Raw genomic sequence first — 15871 nt, 5'->3', positions numbered from 1 at the left:
ACTTATAAGGAATACTATTAGACTATAGTATCAAGTGGCAATTTACACAACTTAAAGACTTAAAGTATGAACAATGTACATTGTGGTTTATAAAAGAAATTCAAATTTATAAATTTTGCAAGTAAATGTGTATCATAAAGATACTTAAAATATGAGCATAAAATAAGGTAAAATGTATTGTGAAAATTGCCCACGCCCCCAACGTCTTGAATAAATATGGTAGTAAAAATCCACAAATGGTGGATTACTATAGTGGGTATGGCAAATTTTTTGATGCACTGTGTTCCAGATTCAAACTCTTCCTTCTCCCTTAGTCTAGTTCATAGTAGTAATATTAATCGTAATAACAAAAATAGAAGTAAAAATTCAAAGTGTTATAAATAACATGTAGAGCAAGAGAGACTAGAGAGAGGCCAGAGAGAGATTAGGAGGATAAAATAAGAGTGTCTATTTTTCTAGAGTGCCTATCAATTTATAGACTTAGGATTTACACAAAAAAAGTTAAACTAATTACATAATATATATTGGTCTAAAAGGGAATAGCCACATAAGACCATCTCCAAAGGAGATGTCAAATCCTAAGTAGAATGTTATGTAATCAAATTTGAAGGTAGAAGCAAGCTCCAACTAATATGTCAATCTTATGTGCATTGACATATGAGTTTTTATATGTCAAATTTGACATATAAGAGCATCTTCAAATGAGATATCAAAAGATAAACATCAAATGTTAATTTGATGGCTGACATGGTAATGTCAAATTTTCTCTTTTTTCCAACCAATATGTTTTTTTTCTTATAAATGATATTTGTAAGACCAATTTTAAAAAGAAATCAATTAAAATAAATTTTCAAGTTTTGTAATTGGTGCATTAATGACACCCACACAATAAAATAATTAAAAATGATTTAACATCACCTTTTCTCATATTTCAAATTTGACATATGAAAACTCATATGTCAATCCACGTAGGATTGATATATCAGTTGGAACTTGCTTCTACCTTCAAATTTGATTATGTTGATGCATAAAACCGGAGGTCTTGGAACAACGTAAATCCAACCGTGAATCTGCATGAAATGTAAATAACACAAGATGTATCGTGGTTCACCCTAAGGTTTGGGCTACTTCCATACTGATTGTATTTCTCAGAGAGTATTTGTGAGGGAGAGAGTGTGAGAGCTTTGCTCTAGAAAGACCTAAGGTTGTGAGGGTGAGGAGGCCCTTTTATAGAATAAGAGCTCCTTCCCTAATTACATATTTGCCCCTTCCTTTATTACATAATTACATTTAAGTCCCCCGAGTATTTATACGAGGTATAAATACGAGACCCTAAATATGGTACAAACAGTAGTCCCCCAAGTCTTCAGTCAAGAGAGTCTTTTGGCTGGAGACTTGAAATTCAGTCCATGTGTGGGCCGAAGTAACTAGATGCTGTCTTGAATTTATGCTCGATATGAGGCAATGTTCAATCTGAAATGACGCTCAACTAGAAGTAGCACACGTTGCGAGGCTGCTCGGCTCGTGGCTTATGTTGCCTTGGTTGGCTCGGCTTGCGGTGTTTGAAGGTGAGGGAGTCCTTTTTATAGAATAAGGGTTCACTTCTTAATACATGAATGATGGGTTAGGAATGATGCTCGCGGTGAGGCGGTTGCTCAGCTGGCGGCAATGCTCTCTAATAAAGGTGAGGGAGTCCCTTTTATAATGGGCTAAGTCCCCCAAGTATTTTTCATGAGGCCCAATATATGGTACATAATGTAGTCCCCCAAGTCTTTGGTCAATAAAGGCTATTGGCTGGAGACTTCAAATTGAATCCATGTATAGGCCGAAGTGGCGGTTGTTCGGAGGCGGTATTTGTATACGCTGCACTGAAGCTTTGTGGGTGAAGCTTTGCAAGTGAAGCTTTGAAGTTAGAGCTCTGTAAATGAAGTTTTTGAAGCTGGAGCTTTTGTAAATGAAGCTTTTGAAGCTAGAGCTCTGTAAATGAAGCTTTTGAAGCTACAGCTCTGTAAATGAAGCTTTTGAAGCTTATTGACATGAGTGATGCTCATGAATGTTTGATTGACATGAGTGATTCTCATGGATGTTGTCATGAGTGATGCTCGTGAATGTTAACATGAGTGATGCTCATGAATGTTGACATGAATGATGGTTATGAATGTTGATGTATGATTGTCATAAGTGATGCTCATGAATGTTTATGTATGAATGACATGAGTAATGCTCATGTATAATTTGGAGTACTAGGCGTACTTTTGATCACCTGGTTGGTGGCATGAAGGGGAGTACAGGTTGTACATTTCATCACCTGGTTGGTGGCATGAATGGCTAGTTGCCAAATTAAAGTACGGGTTGTACATCTCATCACCTGGTCAGTGGCATGAATGGCTAGTTGCCAAATGATATTAGAGTACGAGTTGTACATGTCATCATCTGGTTGGTGGTAATAGCGGCGGGTTGCCGAATAATTTTGGAGTACTGGCATACTTTTGGTCACCTGGTTGGTGGTAATAGCGGCGGATTGCCGAATAATTGTGGAGTACTGGGCGTACTTTTGATGACATGATTGATGCTATTTTAGGCTTATGGGCCTTCGCTCTCCATAACATGCCAACCTATTTATTTTGGGCTTTGCCTTTTTTTTTTTTTTTTTTTTACCCTCTGATTGGGTTTATACATATTACACTCTAATGGAGTTTATACAGATGTCTCCGAAAGATAAAAATAAATTATATCATTCTAAAATAAAGGTTTCGACAGTTACAGATCGTTGGTGCGTATTGTACCTACTGCGTACTGGGTTGCTTCTGTTGGTAGCTTTCGTTGGCTTGGACGGTTTTTGAGAGACTGGGAGTAACAGCTGCCGTCAGATCTGAATTCGAATAAGTTGGCTTGTTGGCCCATCATCATCACGGTTGTAGACTGCACCACCCCACTATGCACCCCATTAATATTATCTGCTTTTGCTTTTGTTTACTTTCTGCTTTGCTTTTTTCTTTTTCTGCTTTACTTGATCTTTCTGCTTTGTTGTTGCTGTCTTTTAGAAAATGGCAGACAATAATAACATGGTTAATGATAGAAAATCCTTGTAGATCTTCCCTAAGAGCAAAAGCAGAGTCTTCCCTAGCAAAGACAATAATAAAAGTGGCAACGAATTCAGCTAAAGTGGCTCTGATGGAGTTAGAGTGGGTGGTCGACAGAATAAAAAATCCAATCCTGACTTTTTCTTTTCTGTACTTTTTTTTTTCTTCAATCTTTGTTTTAGTTGGTTGGGTTGTTGCGGAAGGATCCCAACACCTTGAGTGCCGCTGCCCTCAGAATGTACTGGTGGTACACCACCGCAGCCAGTGCTCCCACAAATGGTCTGACCCAGAAGATCCAGTGGTCAGCCCAGATTTTATCGTTGTTGTAGATCATAACGGCGCCGAAGCTCCTTGCTGGGTTGATTCCAGTTCTAATAATGGGGATTGTTGCGAGGTGCACAATAAACACAGCAAAATCGAATGGGCAATAGAACCAAAACAGGCACGTGAGAGTCGCGTGCGCTCCTCTTGGGGTCGGTGGCTTTCGCATCTCTGTCCCTTGCTGGAAAGTTTAAAGAAATCATGAGCAGTGATGTCCATGAAAGCCTCGGCAAACACATCACCTTCTCCATGGCAGTCAACCTCGAGCTTCTGGTCTCGATTTTTTACTCGCAGATGTCGTAATCACAGACGAAATGCATCGTTTTAACCGAATTGAATTCAAATCAATGAAAAACAAGACATAGAAAAGAGGATTGCGATCAGTGATTGAACAAATAGATCGGCGACCAACTTGCCCTGTTAGATGAGAACTGGGTTGTCTCACAGAGCGAGGTAATGCTCATTCTTGATTTTGGAAACGGAGGAATAAGCCACATGCGGCGGCTGTACGGGCATGGAGGGTGACGAGGATGACAGGATAGTGTGGAGATCGGTGGCTGCTGCATTAGACATGTTGGCATTTTCTGATCGATATCCACCGCTCCCTAGAAGCTGGAGATGAGCCTCACGAAGATCACGTCCAAGGAGAGACAGCGCCTGACTATTAGGAACATCAACTCTACACAATCTGCGATGTCTCTGCAACTTGAACAAGTGTCTGTGCTGCATTGTGATATGACCTAACATGCCTCGTGCAACTTTAACGGAGCAAATGAGACAAACGGTGGTTTTAGATTCGCAGGAGTGCTTGTCTTCGAGATAGGAGCACAAGGACACGAGTTGAAGTCCTCGTAGCAATACGGGCACGGGAAGTCGTGTCGGACCTCGTTTTCTACCTCAAAATCATCGATGCTTAATCGATCGAAGTGGGAGCTCTGGTGGGTACACATACAGAGAGACAGAGAGATAGAAAGAGACTGAGTGAGAGGAGGTGGGTCCATGGGTTTTTTGGAAAAGTTTCTATGTGTTTTCCAGAGAGAGAGAGGAGTGATAGTGTTTAAGGGATGAGTTTTGGAGCTTAGTGAATGTTTTTTTTGGAAAAATCCAGTGAGGTTTGTGGGTTTTTGTAAATTCACGACGGAGGTGAAAAAATGAAAGAGAACCGACATAACTTTTCGTATCGATTCCCACAGACGGCGCCAAATGTTGATGCACAAAACCGGAGGTCTTGGAACAATGTAAATCCGACCGTGAATCTGCATGAAATGTAAATAACACAAGATGTATCGTGGTTCACCCCAAGGTTTGGGCTACGTCCACACTGATTGTATTTCTCTGAGAGTATTTATGAGGGAGAGAGTGTGAGAGCTTTGCTCTAGAGAGGAAAGACCTAAGGTTGTGAGGGTGAGGAGACCCTTTTATAGAATAAGGGCTCCTCCCCTAATTACATATTTGCCCCTTCCTTTATTACACAATTACATTTAAGTTCCCCGAGTATTTATACGATGTCTAAATACGAGGCCCTAAATATGGTATAAACAGATTACATTGCATTCCACTTAGGATTTGACATCTCATTTGGAGATGGTCAAAGAAAAAGGTGATGTTAAATATTTTAGTGTGTGGGTCCCATTATTGTACTAATTATAGATTTTTGAAAATTTATTTTAATTGATTTCTTTTTAAAATAAGTCCTACAAATATCATTTATAACAAAAAGATATATCGATTGGAAAAAGAAAATTCTGACATTGCCATGTCAGCCGTCAAATTAACATTTGACATTTATTTTTTGACATAATTGTAGAGTCCCCCGATGAATAAGTCCGCTAGATAAGTGACTGCCCGTAATGATAGTAAGCCATCATTCGACAGGTTATTTGTCAAGTTTGAAGTAATGTTACTTCAGTTTTCAAAAACATTATTTGAGCAAAACTTGATCTTTGAACGTGCGGAGTTTATCGGGAGTTGATAATAGTTTTTTGTATTCATGTAAAGGTTAGAGAAAATACCAAAAGAAAAATATTCTTCAAATGTACAAGCTGAAAAGACACCACGAAGAAAGGCCACTTGCCAAACAAACTTTATTCGTCATGTAAAACAGGGTTTCGTCGCCTAAGTTTGGGCAACGGAAACCGTCGGGCAAAGTTTGTCGCACAAAAGCTGTTACTTGAAGGTTTACTCGGAGAAATTTTGATTCTATCGGGCAACCATACTTTACTTGATGACAATGTTGACGAACTTTCGTCAAGCAAACCTACATTAACCAACGAGACCCAACAAACAAATTCTTGCGCAAAAATTAAACTTAAAAAAAATAAAGTTCAAACTTAGAATGTAGACACAACCCGGCGATAACTTTCATTGGCATAGATTATTTAGTATTAAAATATATTAAATTATGTTTAAACTTAATTAATTAATTTTAATTATATTAATATCATAATATTTAAAAAAAAAAAAAAACTTTTTTTTAACAAACGGGGGAAGGGTGGGCTTAACCTCACAATGTGCTAACAATAATATGGTTCAAATTCACCTTTGGTGAGAATAGAATTTAAGACCTCTCACTTACAAGTGAGGAATACCACTATACTGTAGTACTAAATGGAAATATTTTAAACAAATAAAAAAAAACATTAAAAAAAAAAACTTTAGGTGATCATTAATAAAACCACAATGTTCGTACAATTACGTTGAAATTGTAAAACAAATTTATTCCCATGGGAAACTGCTTCCCTCATCCAACTGCTTCACCCCGGAAGACATCCATTCTAGAATTGATAAATTCTTGAAATAGCCACAAAGACAGTGCCACTCGTCCATCCTATGCCCAAATTTGCACACTGCCGTAGATGGTGGACATACTCAAATTCAAGTACTTGTAATAGAACAAACAGTTGTGGGCAAGCCAAAGGTTGGGGTGAGTGTGCCGATCAAAGGCTTTTTGATGGTCAAGTTAGTAAGTAATATTAAGACCCAAGCAGTAAGCAAGAGAATAAGTATGCAATAATTGTGTTCAAGAGTGTATTTATACCATTCAAGAAAAGGACATTTTAGGACAGTATAATCCTTATGAAACCGGAGAATCTCAGAGGATATCTAGGAAGTAGATATTGCATCCTCTTAAGAGTGTGATTACTTGTGGCGCACACCAATCCTTAGATTGTAAGGACTTCAAGATTATAGGAAACCCATTGATTTCTTGCTGGATTTTCCGCTAATGGAACAAGCATTCGGTTGCAGAGAAGTCGTCAAACTTCACCCATTAATTCCAAACAGAATGATGGTGGCATTGCTGCTCTGTTTATTTAGCATCGCCCATTGAGTTCATGACCAAACTTCTAAGGTATGTGTATTCCGATCCGCCTCTCTCCGGCCATAGAAAATCATAGTCCCACAATTGCCCCTAACTATGTATCTAAAAGGACTTGTTCCCCTTGAGGATGGATAGTTATCCAAAGACCATTTCTTTCAGAGTAAGTCGAAATACGTACCGTTTTAATTCTTTTGACGCGTGGTGTTTTGACTTTGAACCTTGAGACCTTTGGACATTTTGGATTCAGACGTGCGGCCTTGAGAATTGTAGAGAGTATGCAGCAATGATGAGGGATGTCATTTATTTTGTGCACATTTAATAAAGGATGGTTATTTGCATCACAGAGCAACTTCAACCTTTGGGCACACGAATCTATATGTAAGACTCTTCGAATTCAACAGTTTCTAGTACTGCCTCTTTAAATAGCTAGTCTTGGCTTAGCCTTTTCAAATCTCTGAGTTTCCAACTTCGCCATGGAACTTTTCTATCCCTTTCATGCTTCGGTTCCCAAACTCAATTTCTACTTTGAACCTTCGGTGATTAGGATTTGTAGTCAAGAAACTTACCATATCCATATATATTGTTACCAAGCAAAATCAAATGAAGTATAGATCATCCATAACCTTTTAATGGCTAGCCTTGCTCCCCTTAATGAGTGTCGTAGTTACCATCCTTTTCTTTACTATTGGCAACATCCTTTTCGCAGTCTTAGCATACAAATTCAATTTCAAGAGGGTGTTGAGATTCTTTATTGGGTTCTTCTTCTTGGAGCCCTTTGGTTCTTCTTTGAGTAGAGCTTTCTGATTCGCTTGACGGCATATTGGTCATCGTCATGGTTGATGATCCTTGTTAAGTCAGTCCAGTACCATCCTTAGGAAAATTTGCATGCTAGGGGTGAGGGTTTGTCTCCCCCAAAGAATTGTACTCCTCTTGCCCTATTCATGAGACTTTGATAATAAACATGTATCCATACGTCTTATTGGAATTTATAACTTTATTCAAGTCATAAAGTGTTTAAAACTTTTCATCATTTGCTTCCTAAGCATGGAATAATATTTTAATCCAATAAATCTTTCTGAAATTTAACTCTGGAGCAATGAGTAATAGAGTAAAACATGAACAAGTTTGCAGGCTCGGGAGAAAGATCAAAGCTCCCCTAGGTAACATTGATTTGGAAAAATATTACCTCATAAACTTGGTGTTCATAAGGATTTTCACTGCAATAATCAGAATACCACCTTACATCCCAAACTAATGGGAGATGACTCAATCGTTAATTACATGCTAAGCTCAAGGTGGGAGATAAACCTCAACCACTAATAATGGAATAAAATTGTTTTCCATATGTTTTAGAGAACAAGTCTCAAATCTCAAATTGGGAGAAATCCATCGAATTCAAATTCATGTGAGAATTGTTAGTTTGTATCAACCATTTTTCATTTGTTTTTAATCGAGACTTGGTAAAATTACAAGAGAATTTATCTTAAATAGCAAAAGTTAGCCCTTAATTTCAAATATGTCAATTTTTATAAAAACTTTCAAATATATCCAAAAATCTCACTAAAATAGACACGAATACCCTCAAATTTAAAAACCAAAAAAACTAAAATACCAAAACCCTATTAGATGAGAAATTAGAGAATATGATGGCAAAACCCTAGACGTAAGAAACGGTGGAGACCTATGCATAAGAGAGTGAAGGCATCGCCTGCTAGTAGGAAATGATGGAGAATTGTGCAGCCCTAAAAGACGGTGAGTGTAGATGATCACAACTTAATATCTATACATTGTGGGTCTATCTTCTTCTCATAAACTTGTTACAAGGACATAGAATTTAGTTTGAAGTTGAACACATATAGTGATGATGACAATTCGTTGTTAACAAGTCCATGTTTATGAATTTTATTAGTGCAAGCTAAGCTTGATCAGGACAGTTTTTCAATGACGTATTTGTCAGCAGAATCAATCACCACCATAGTCCTCAATTTCATGGTCAACAACACTTGATTATAGCACAAGAATTCTTTTAGTTAACAACTAGTTATTCAAACAAATTGAGGGGTATTTTGTCTATTTAAGTGAGATTTTAGATATATTTGAAAGTTTTTATAAAAATTGACATATTTGAAGTTAAGGGTTAATTTTTTTACTATATTTGATAAATTCTCTTATAAATCTCTATTCAGAGCACCAATTTACAGATCACCAAGTTTGATCATCAATCCACAAGATTATGTAACAAAACTTATGTTTAGAGGGCATTTGAGATATTCAAGGGACATTTTTGCTATATATGAAATTCTTTATAAAAATTAACATTTTTTAAATGATGGGTTAAATTTTGGCTATTAAGGATAAAAACTTGTCCCACGGTCGTGCTCTATTCCTAATTGCAATAGCATAAGTACATCCACAAAAAAATATTTTCTTGTTTGATTATGTAATTAATACTCGAGGAACTTTAACCCTCAATTATTTCAAATCAACGACCACTAGATTCTGATTCAATCAAATAATTTGGGCACTAGGATGCGCAATTAAATTTCTAAGAAAAGGCCAATGCAAATTTCTCATCAATGTCGGAGAAAAAAATACTCACGGTAGGTTGTATTTACCGAGTCCTACACATTCGTATTCTCATTTGGGTTATATAGAGGCTATAAACTATAGGCTTTATCAATTATATGTTAGAGTATGAGTATGATTCTTACATGTTTTGGGATAGTTAACATTATCATAAAAGAAGTCTTAGTCATGTTGGCTGGAGTAATCCTATTGTGGGTAGGATATTGAGAACTCCTGTATTTGCACATGTATAGAACTCATATTCCTTATTGGATTGTAATAGGGCAATCGATATGCTTAGTATATATACATAAGCCATTGCTCTCACAAAGGTAACGCTCTCATCTTTGCACCAATAACCTATTTTTGGGAGAGCATTGATATTTGCAGAGAGGAGAAGGGTTGTGTAAGTGCTGCGATGGCCTCTTCATCAAGCAGCATGTCTGCAGGTTAGTATTCTTTTATGTTCTGTCGATATTTTGTTTTCATCCTTGTTAATGTTGTGATTTGATCACTTGATTCAATGCGGTTCATAGGAAGAGACTGATCTAGGTTTTGATGTCTCTAAGTTATTCTAACATGTGGTATCAGAGCCAAAATAAATCTTGTGATTAAATTCAATTGGACAGAACACGAACTGCAATTGAGGAACTAATTTGCGTTGGCTTTTCTATATAATAAACGATGTCGTTTTTCTATATAATAAGCATTTTGACCGTTGGTATTCTGCAAAGAAAGGAATTCTTCACACAACACTTGTGTTTGCATTCGACTTATCAGTTTTTCGAATTAGATCCAAGTGATAATCTAGGAAACACATCTCTTTTGGATTTATGTTTCAATTTTTACATTCCGCTGCGTGATCTCTTGGATCGTGAATTTAAGGTAATTCTTGACAAGAGGTATTCGATCCTTGAGATTGATTAGTGAAGAATATAGTGTTCTCTAATTTATTCAATAGTAGTTCAAAATTGAAATTTTGAATTTATGCATGATTATTCTGCAGAGATTAACTGATTTATTTTGTTTATTGTTTTGATCTGTTGGAATTAGAAAACACCATGGGTTGTGAATCTGCAGAATACAACGTGTTCATCACTGTAGGGTTGTTTGATCTATATATGCTTTTCGAATTCATTGAAAAGTCTGTATATATGACTAAATTGATTCATTATAGTGATGTGCTTAGTAATTGTAGACTGAAATCAGGAACTTAAAGTTCTTTTTTGTGATTTCATTTTGACATGTCTGCAGTGCCTCTAAAGACTCTCAACCTTGCTAGTGTTCCCATTCTCACTGGGGGTAGTAACTACAAAAGATGGAGGCGTGAAATTGGCCTATTGCTTACTCTTAATGAGTTTGATATAGCATTAGATACGCCTAGACCATCACCATTGACCGACAAAAGTACCAAGACAGAGAAGGCTGAGTTTGAAAGGTGGACTAGGGCCAACAAAATTGCTTTATCCATCCTTGAAAGTGGGATGACAGATACTGTGAGAGGGGGAATCAAGAAGCATGATCTTGCTATTGATTATCTTCAGGCCATTGAGAATAAGTTTAAAGAATCTGAGAAGGCAGAGATCAGTCAATATATGTCTATCTTGACAACCTACAAGATTGAAGGTAATGCATCCATTAGAGATCACATCATGAAGATGTCGGATGCAACAGAGAAACTCAATTCCATGGAAGTCAACATCGGTGAGAAACAACTGGTTTTTATGATACTGCAAGCTCTTCCAGTGAAGTATAGCCAATTGAAAGTGTCATACAACACTCAAGACAAGACTTGGACTGTGGATGAGTTAATTGCTCAATGTGTGCAAGAGGAAACTCGACAGAGGCAAGAGAAAAGGAGAGAAACAGAAGATGTGAACCTAGTGCATGCTGGAAATCAGGAGACCACTATTGCTTATGGTAAGGCATCTAAATTCTTGAATCATGCCAATAAGTCTGCTAAATCTGCAAAATACTCAAAACCCTCTAAACCTAACAAACTTAATGTGAAAGATGTGACGAAAGTTAGATGTCATCACTGCAAACTCAAGGGTCATTATAGAAAAGATTGTAAAACATTCAAGGATTGGCTAAGGAGTAAAGGAAGAACTAATGTCTATGTTTGTGTAGAATCAAATTTGATTGAAATTCCTGCTAATTCTTGGTGGTTTGACACATGATGTTCAGTTCACATTACAAACACATTGCATGGATTTGAAAAACAAAAACAAACTTATAAAGACTCCTATAATGTTTTTGTGGGGAATGGGACAAAAGTAGGTGTTGAAGCAATTGGGGTTGTGAAACTTAAAATGAAATCAGGTTTTGTTCTTCATTTGAAAGATGTTCTTTATGTTCCAGATATGAGAAGAAGTTTGATTTCTGCATCAAAATTGGTCAAACAAGGTTTCGGTTTTCTTTGTGATGATTCATGCATAAATTTTTTTCAGAAAAACAAAATAAATTCCTTACTTTGGACATCTATTTTGCATGATGAATTGTGGGAGATAAACTACATATTTGAAAAACCATCACTTGTTTTGAGTACTACTGCTAAACGAATGCATGAATCAGAGTCTTCATATAGTTTATGGCATAAAAGACTAGGTCACATTTCAAAAGAAAGAATTTTACAATTAGCTAAGGCAAACTTGATTCCTGCACTTGATTTCAAAAATGCAAAAGAGTGTGTTGATTGTATGAAAGGAAAGTTAACAAATATCAGAAATTTTGAAGCCAAAATGAGTCAAAACCTTCTTGAGATTGTGCATACTGATGTTTGTGGTCCTTTTCCTGTTAAAACCATATGTGGGAATAGCTATTTTGTGAATTTCATTGATGATTTCTCTAGATATGGTTCTACTTTTCTCATTAGTGAAAAATCAGCCGTACTTGACTGTTTTAAAATCTTTAAGACTGAAGTTGAGATGCAGTTGAATAGACAAATGAAAATCGTTAGATCAGATAAAGGAGGAGAGTATTTTGGCAGGTACACTGAAGCTGGACAACAGAAGGGCCATTTTGCAATATATCTCCAGCAACAAGGCATTGTGGTGCAGTATACTACACCAGGGACACCACAGCAAAATGGTGTTTCAGAAAGAAGAAATAGAACTTTAATTGGGATGGTCCGAAGTATGATTTCAAGATCAAAACTGCCTAGTTTTCTCTAGGGTGAAGCACTCAAGACTGCCAACTATATTTTGAATCGAGTGCCCACTAAATCTGTGAAAGGAACACCTTTTGAAGTTTGGACAGGTAGAAGGCCTAGCTTTGGGCATTTCCATGTATGGGGATGCAAGTCAGAGGGCCGATTTTATAATCCGAATGAAAGGAAGTTAGATGCCAGAACCACAACTTGTTACTTTATTGGATATTCTAAGAAATCCAAGGGCTATAAATTCTATTGTCCACAGGCTAATTCACGGATTCAAAAGACTCATAATGCTGTGTTCATTGAAGACCAAGATGTTGCAGATATGGTAGCTGAAACTTTTGTATTTGAAGAAATTGACCAAACAATTAATGATGCTGCAATAAATGACTGTCTGCAGATTCCCATTTTCTCAAACGCACCATCTGCAATTAGAAATGAAGACATTGAGATGACTGAAAATGAGTTACAGCCTGTTTCTGAGGATAATCTTGAATTTGTGACTGAAGAAATTCAAGAACTCAATCATCAACCTGTGCAGTAACCTGTGAGACACTCAACAAGAGTGAAAAAACTGGCTTTTTCAAATGACTATGTATACCTCCAGGAGAATGAATTCAATCTAGGAGATATTGATGATCCACTGACCTATTCTCAGGCAATGACAAGTCCACAAGCTGTATTATGAAAGAAGGCTATGGAAGAAGAATTAGAATCCATGTCCAAGAACAATGTTTGGACTTTGGTGGAATCTGATTCTAAAACTAAACCAATAGGTTGCAAGTGGGTTTACAAAACCAAGAGAGATGCTCAAGGTAGAATTGAAAGGTACAAGGCTCGGCTGGTAGCAAAGGGCTTTACACAGAAGGAAGGGGTTGATTTTAGTGACACTTTTTCCCCAGTTTCTTCAAAGGACTCTATGCGGATTATCATGGCATTAACAGCCTATTTTGATCTTGAATTACATCAAATGGATGTAAAAACAGCTTTCCTCAATGGTGAATTAGAAGAAACTATTCATATGAAGCAGCCACCTGGATTCATTGAAAGGGGGAAGGATAGTTTGGTCTGCAAGTTTAATAAGTCAATCTATGGACTTAAACAAGCTTCTAGACAATGGTATATTAAATTTGATAAAGTTGTGACTGCACACGGGTTTACTGAGAACAAGCTTGATGACTGCATATACTCCAAGTTCAAAGGTACCAAATTCATTTTTCTGGTACTATATGTGGATGACATTTTGATAGCTAGTTCTAATTTGCAATTGCTGCATGAAACCAAGACTATGCTCAGTTCTAACTTCGAGATGAAAGACTTGGGAGAGGCTCATTATGTCCTAGGGATTGAGATAATCAGAGACAGAGCAAAGAAGTTTCTGGGGCTATCACAAAAGGGATATATTGAGAGAGTTTTGATTCGGTTCAATATGGAAGATTGTAACGGTACTGATGTACCTGTGAATAAAGGAGACAAATTCACTCAAGATCAATGTCCTAAATCCGAGTTGGAGAAGAGAAAAATGAGTTCAAAACCATATGCTTCTCTGGTGGGCAGTTTAATGTATGCCAACATATGTACTAGGCCGGATCTTGCTTTCATTGTTGGCTTGCTAGGCAGATTTCAATCTAATCCAGGTGAAGCACATTGGATGGCTGCTAAGAAGGCATTAAGGTATTTACATAGAACAAAAGGCTTCATGTTAGTTTATGGTGGAGCAAATGAACTGGAAGTAGTTGGTTATACCGATTCTGATTTGGCTGGTGATCTGGATGAAAGAAAATCAATTGGTGGCTATGTTTTCATGTTTAATGAAGGTGCTATTTCATGGAAAAGTGACAAGCAAACTATGATCTCTACCTCTACTATGGAAGCAGAGTTTGTGGCATGCTTTGAAGGCATGAAACAGGCAGTCTGGATTAAGAATTTTGTCAGTGAGTTGAAGATTGTAGACTCAATACAGAGACCAGTGAAGATGTTCTGTGACAATAATTCTGCAGTGTTCTTCTCCAAGAACAACAAAAGGACTTCAGCCTCGAGGTTAATGGATGTGAAATTCTTGAAAGTCAGAAAGAAAGTTAAGCTAGGTGCAATAGTGGTGGAACATTTAACTACTGATTTGATGATTGCCAATCCTTTAACAAAGGCATTGCCAAATAGAATTTTCAAGACTCATGTAACTCGGATGGGAGTATTGGAAGCTTTTGAAAAGTGGGAGTAATTGTTGCTGTATTCAACTGTATGTTAGAACTATTGAAAGATGACAGTAAAATGCTTTTCAAATGGGAGGTTTTCTGCAAAAGTTTTCTAGAAGCTAAGTGTTTTAGTTAGTTTTCTTGTTTGTTTTGTTTGCAGTTTGTTATGGTTTTTATTCAGTGCAATTTTTCCAGATATTTCTGTGATTGATTGTTCTAGAGAATAGTTTTTCGATTCAATAAAAGCTTGTGAATCATTTTTAGTACTGATAAAGCTGTTGAATGTGTCATAACTGTGTTGTTCACTCTTTAGTGAGTGATTTTGAGTTAACAGTTCACTGATGGATATTTTGATATTGATTTTGGGCTATGTGAGTGGGAGTATACGTTTTTGGGTTTACTCCTGTATTGAGATGCATTGCTATAAGCATAAATTGGACATTGTGATTTGTAAGATGATTTTGTATTTTGTGTTACAAAGGAGATTACAAATTCATTGTTTTGGTTTGTGTAAGCTGGATGTATCTGTGCACTAGTGTAATGATAAAAGACTTGTGTGATCACCTTTTTGATACATTTGAGATAATTATCTGTTGTGATGAATCATACTCAAGTGGGAGAATGTTAGAGTATGAGTATGATTCTTACATGTTTTGGGATAGTTAACATTATCATAAAAGAAGTCTTAGTCATGTTGGCTGGAGTAATCCTATTGTGGGTAGGATATTGAGAACTCCTGTATTTGCACATGTATAGAACTCATATTCCTTATTGGATTGTAATAGGGCAATCGATATGCTTAGTATATATACATAAGCCACTGCTCTCACAAAGGTAACACTCTCATCTTTGCACCAATAACCTATTTTTGGGAGAGCATTGAGATTTGCAGAGAGGAGAAGGGTTGTGTAAGTGCTGCGATGGCCTCTTCATCAAGCAGCATGTCTGCAGGTTAGTATTCTTTTATGTTCTGTCGATATTTTGTTTTCATCCTTGTTAATGTTGTGATTTGATCACTTGATTCAATGCGGTTCATAGGAAGAGACTGATCTAGGTTTTGATGTCTTTGAGTTATTCTAACATTATATACCTTTGAACTTTGTATTCATGTATGGGCTATAGGTCATTCAATCATCATGTGAAGAGAACTGAGGATCAACGGATTAAGTTCCATATCTAATTATTGGTTGAGAGCTGGAAGAACTGCAGGTCCTGGACTCTTATAAATTAATTA

At 36.8% G+C, this 15871-nt stretch overlaps 1 protein-coding gene across 1 annotated transcript; it reads left to right on the top strand.

Annotated features, from left to right (window-relative positions):
- Positions 1 to 10190: 10190 nt before the first annotated feature.
- On the top strand, positions 10191 to 15686 carry LOC126595355 (uncharacterized). The gene is made up of 4 exons (XM_050261676.1): positions 10191 to 11208; positions 15423 to 15471; positions 15530 to 15588; positions 15676 to 15686. Exons 1-4 carry the CDS (start codon positions 10533 to 10535, stop codon positions 15684 to 15686), a joined length of 795 nt encoding a protein of 264 aa, XP_050117633.1. The 5' UTR covers positions 10191 to 10532.
- Positions 15687 to 15871: the final 185 nt, after the last annotated feature.

Source organism: Malus sylvestris, chromosome 13 (assembly GCF_916048215.2).
Source record: "Malus sylvestris chromosome 13, drMalSylv7.2, whole genome shotgun sequence".
NCBI lineage: Eukaryota > Viridiplantae > Streptophyta > Magnoliopsida > Rosales > Rosaceae > Malus > Malus sylvestris.
The sequence above is the reverse complement of the archived record's forward strand: the minus strand, read 5'-3'. Positions and strand labels throughout refer to the sequence as shown.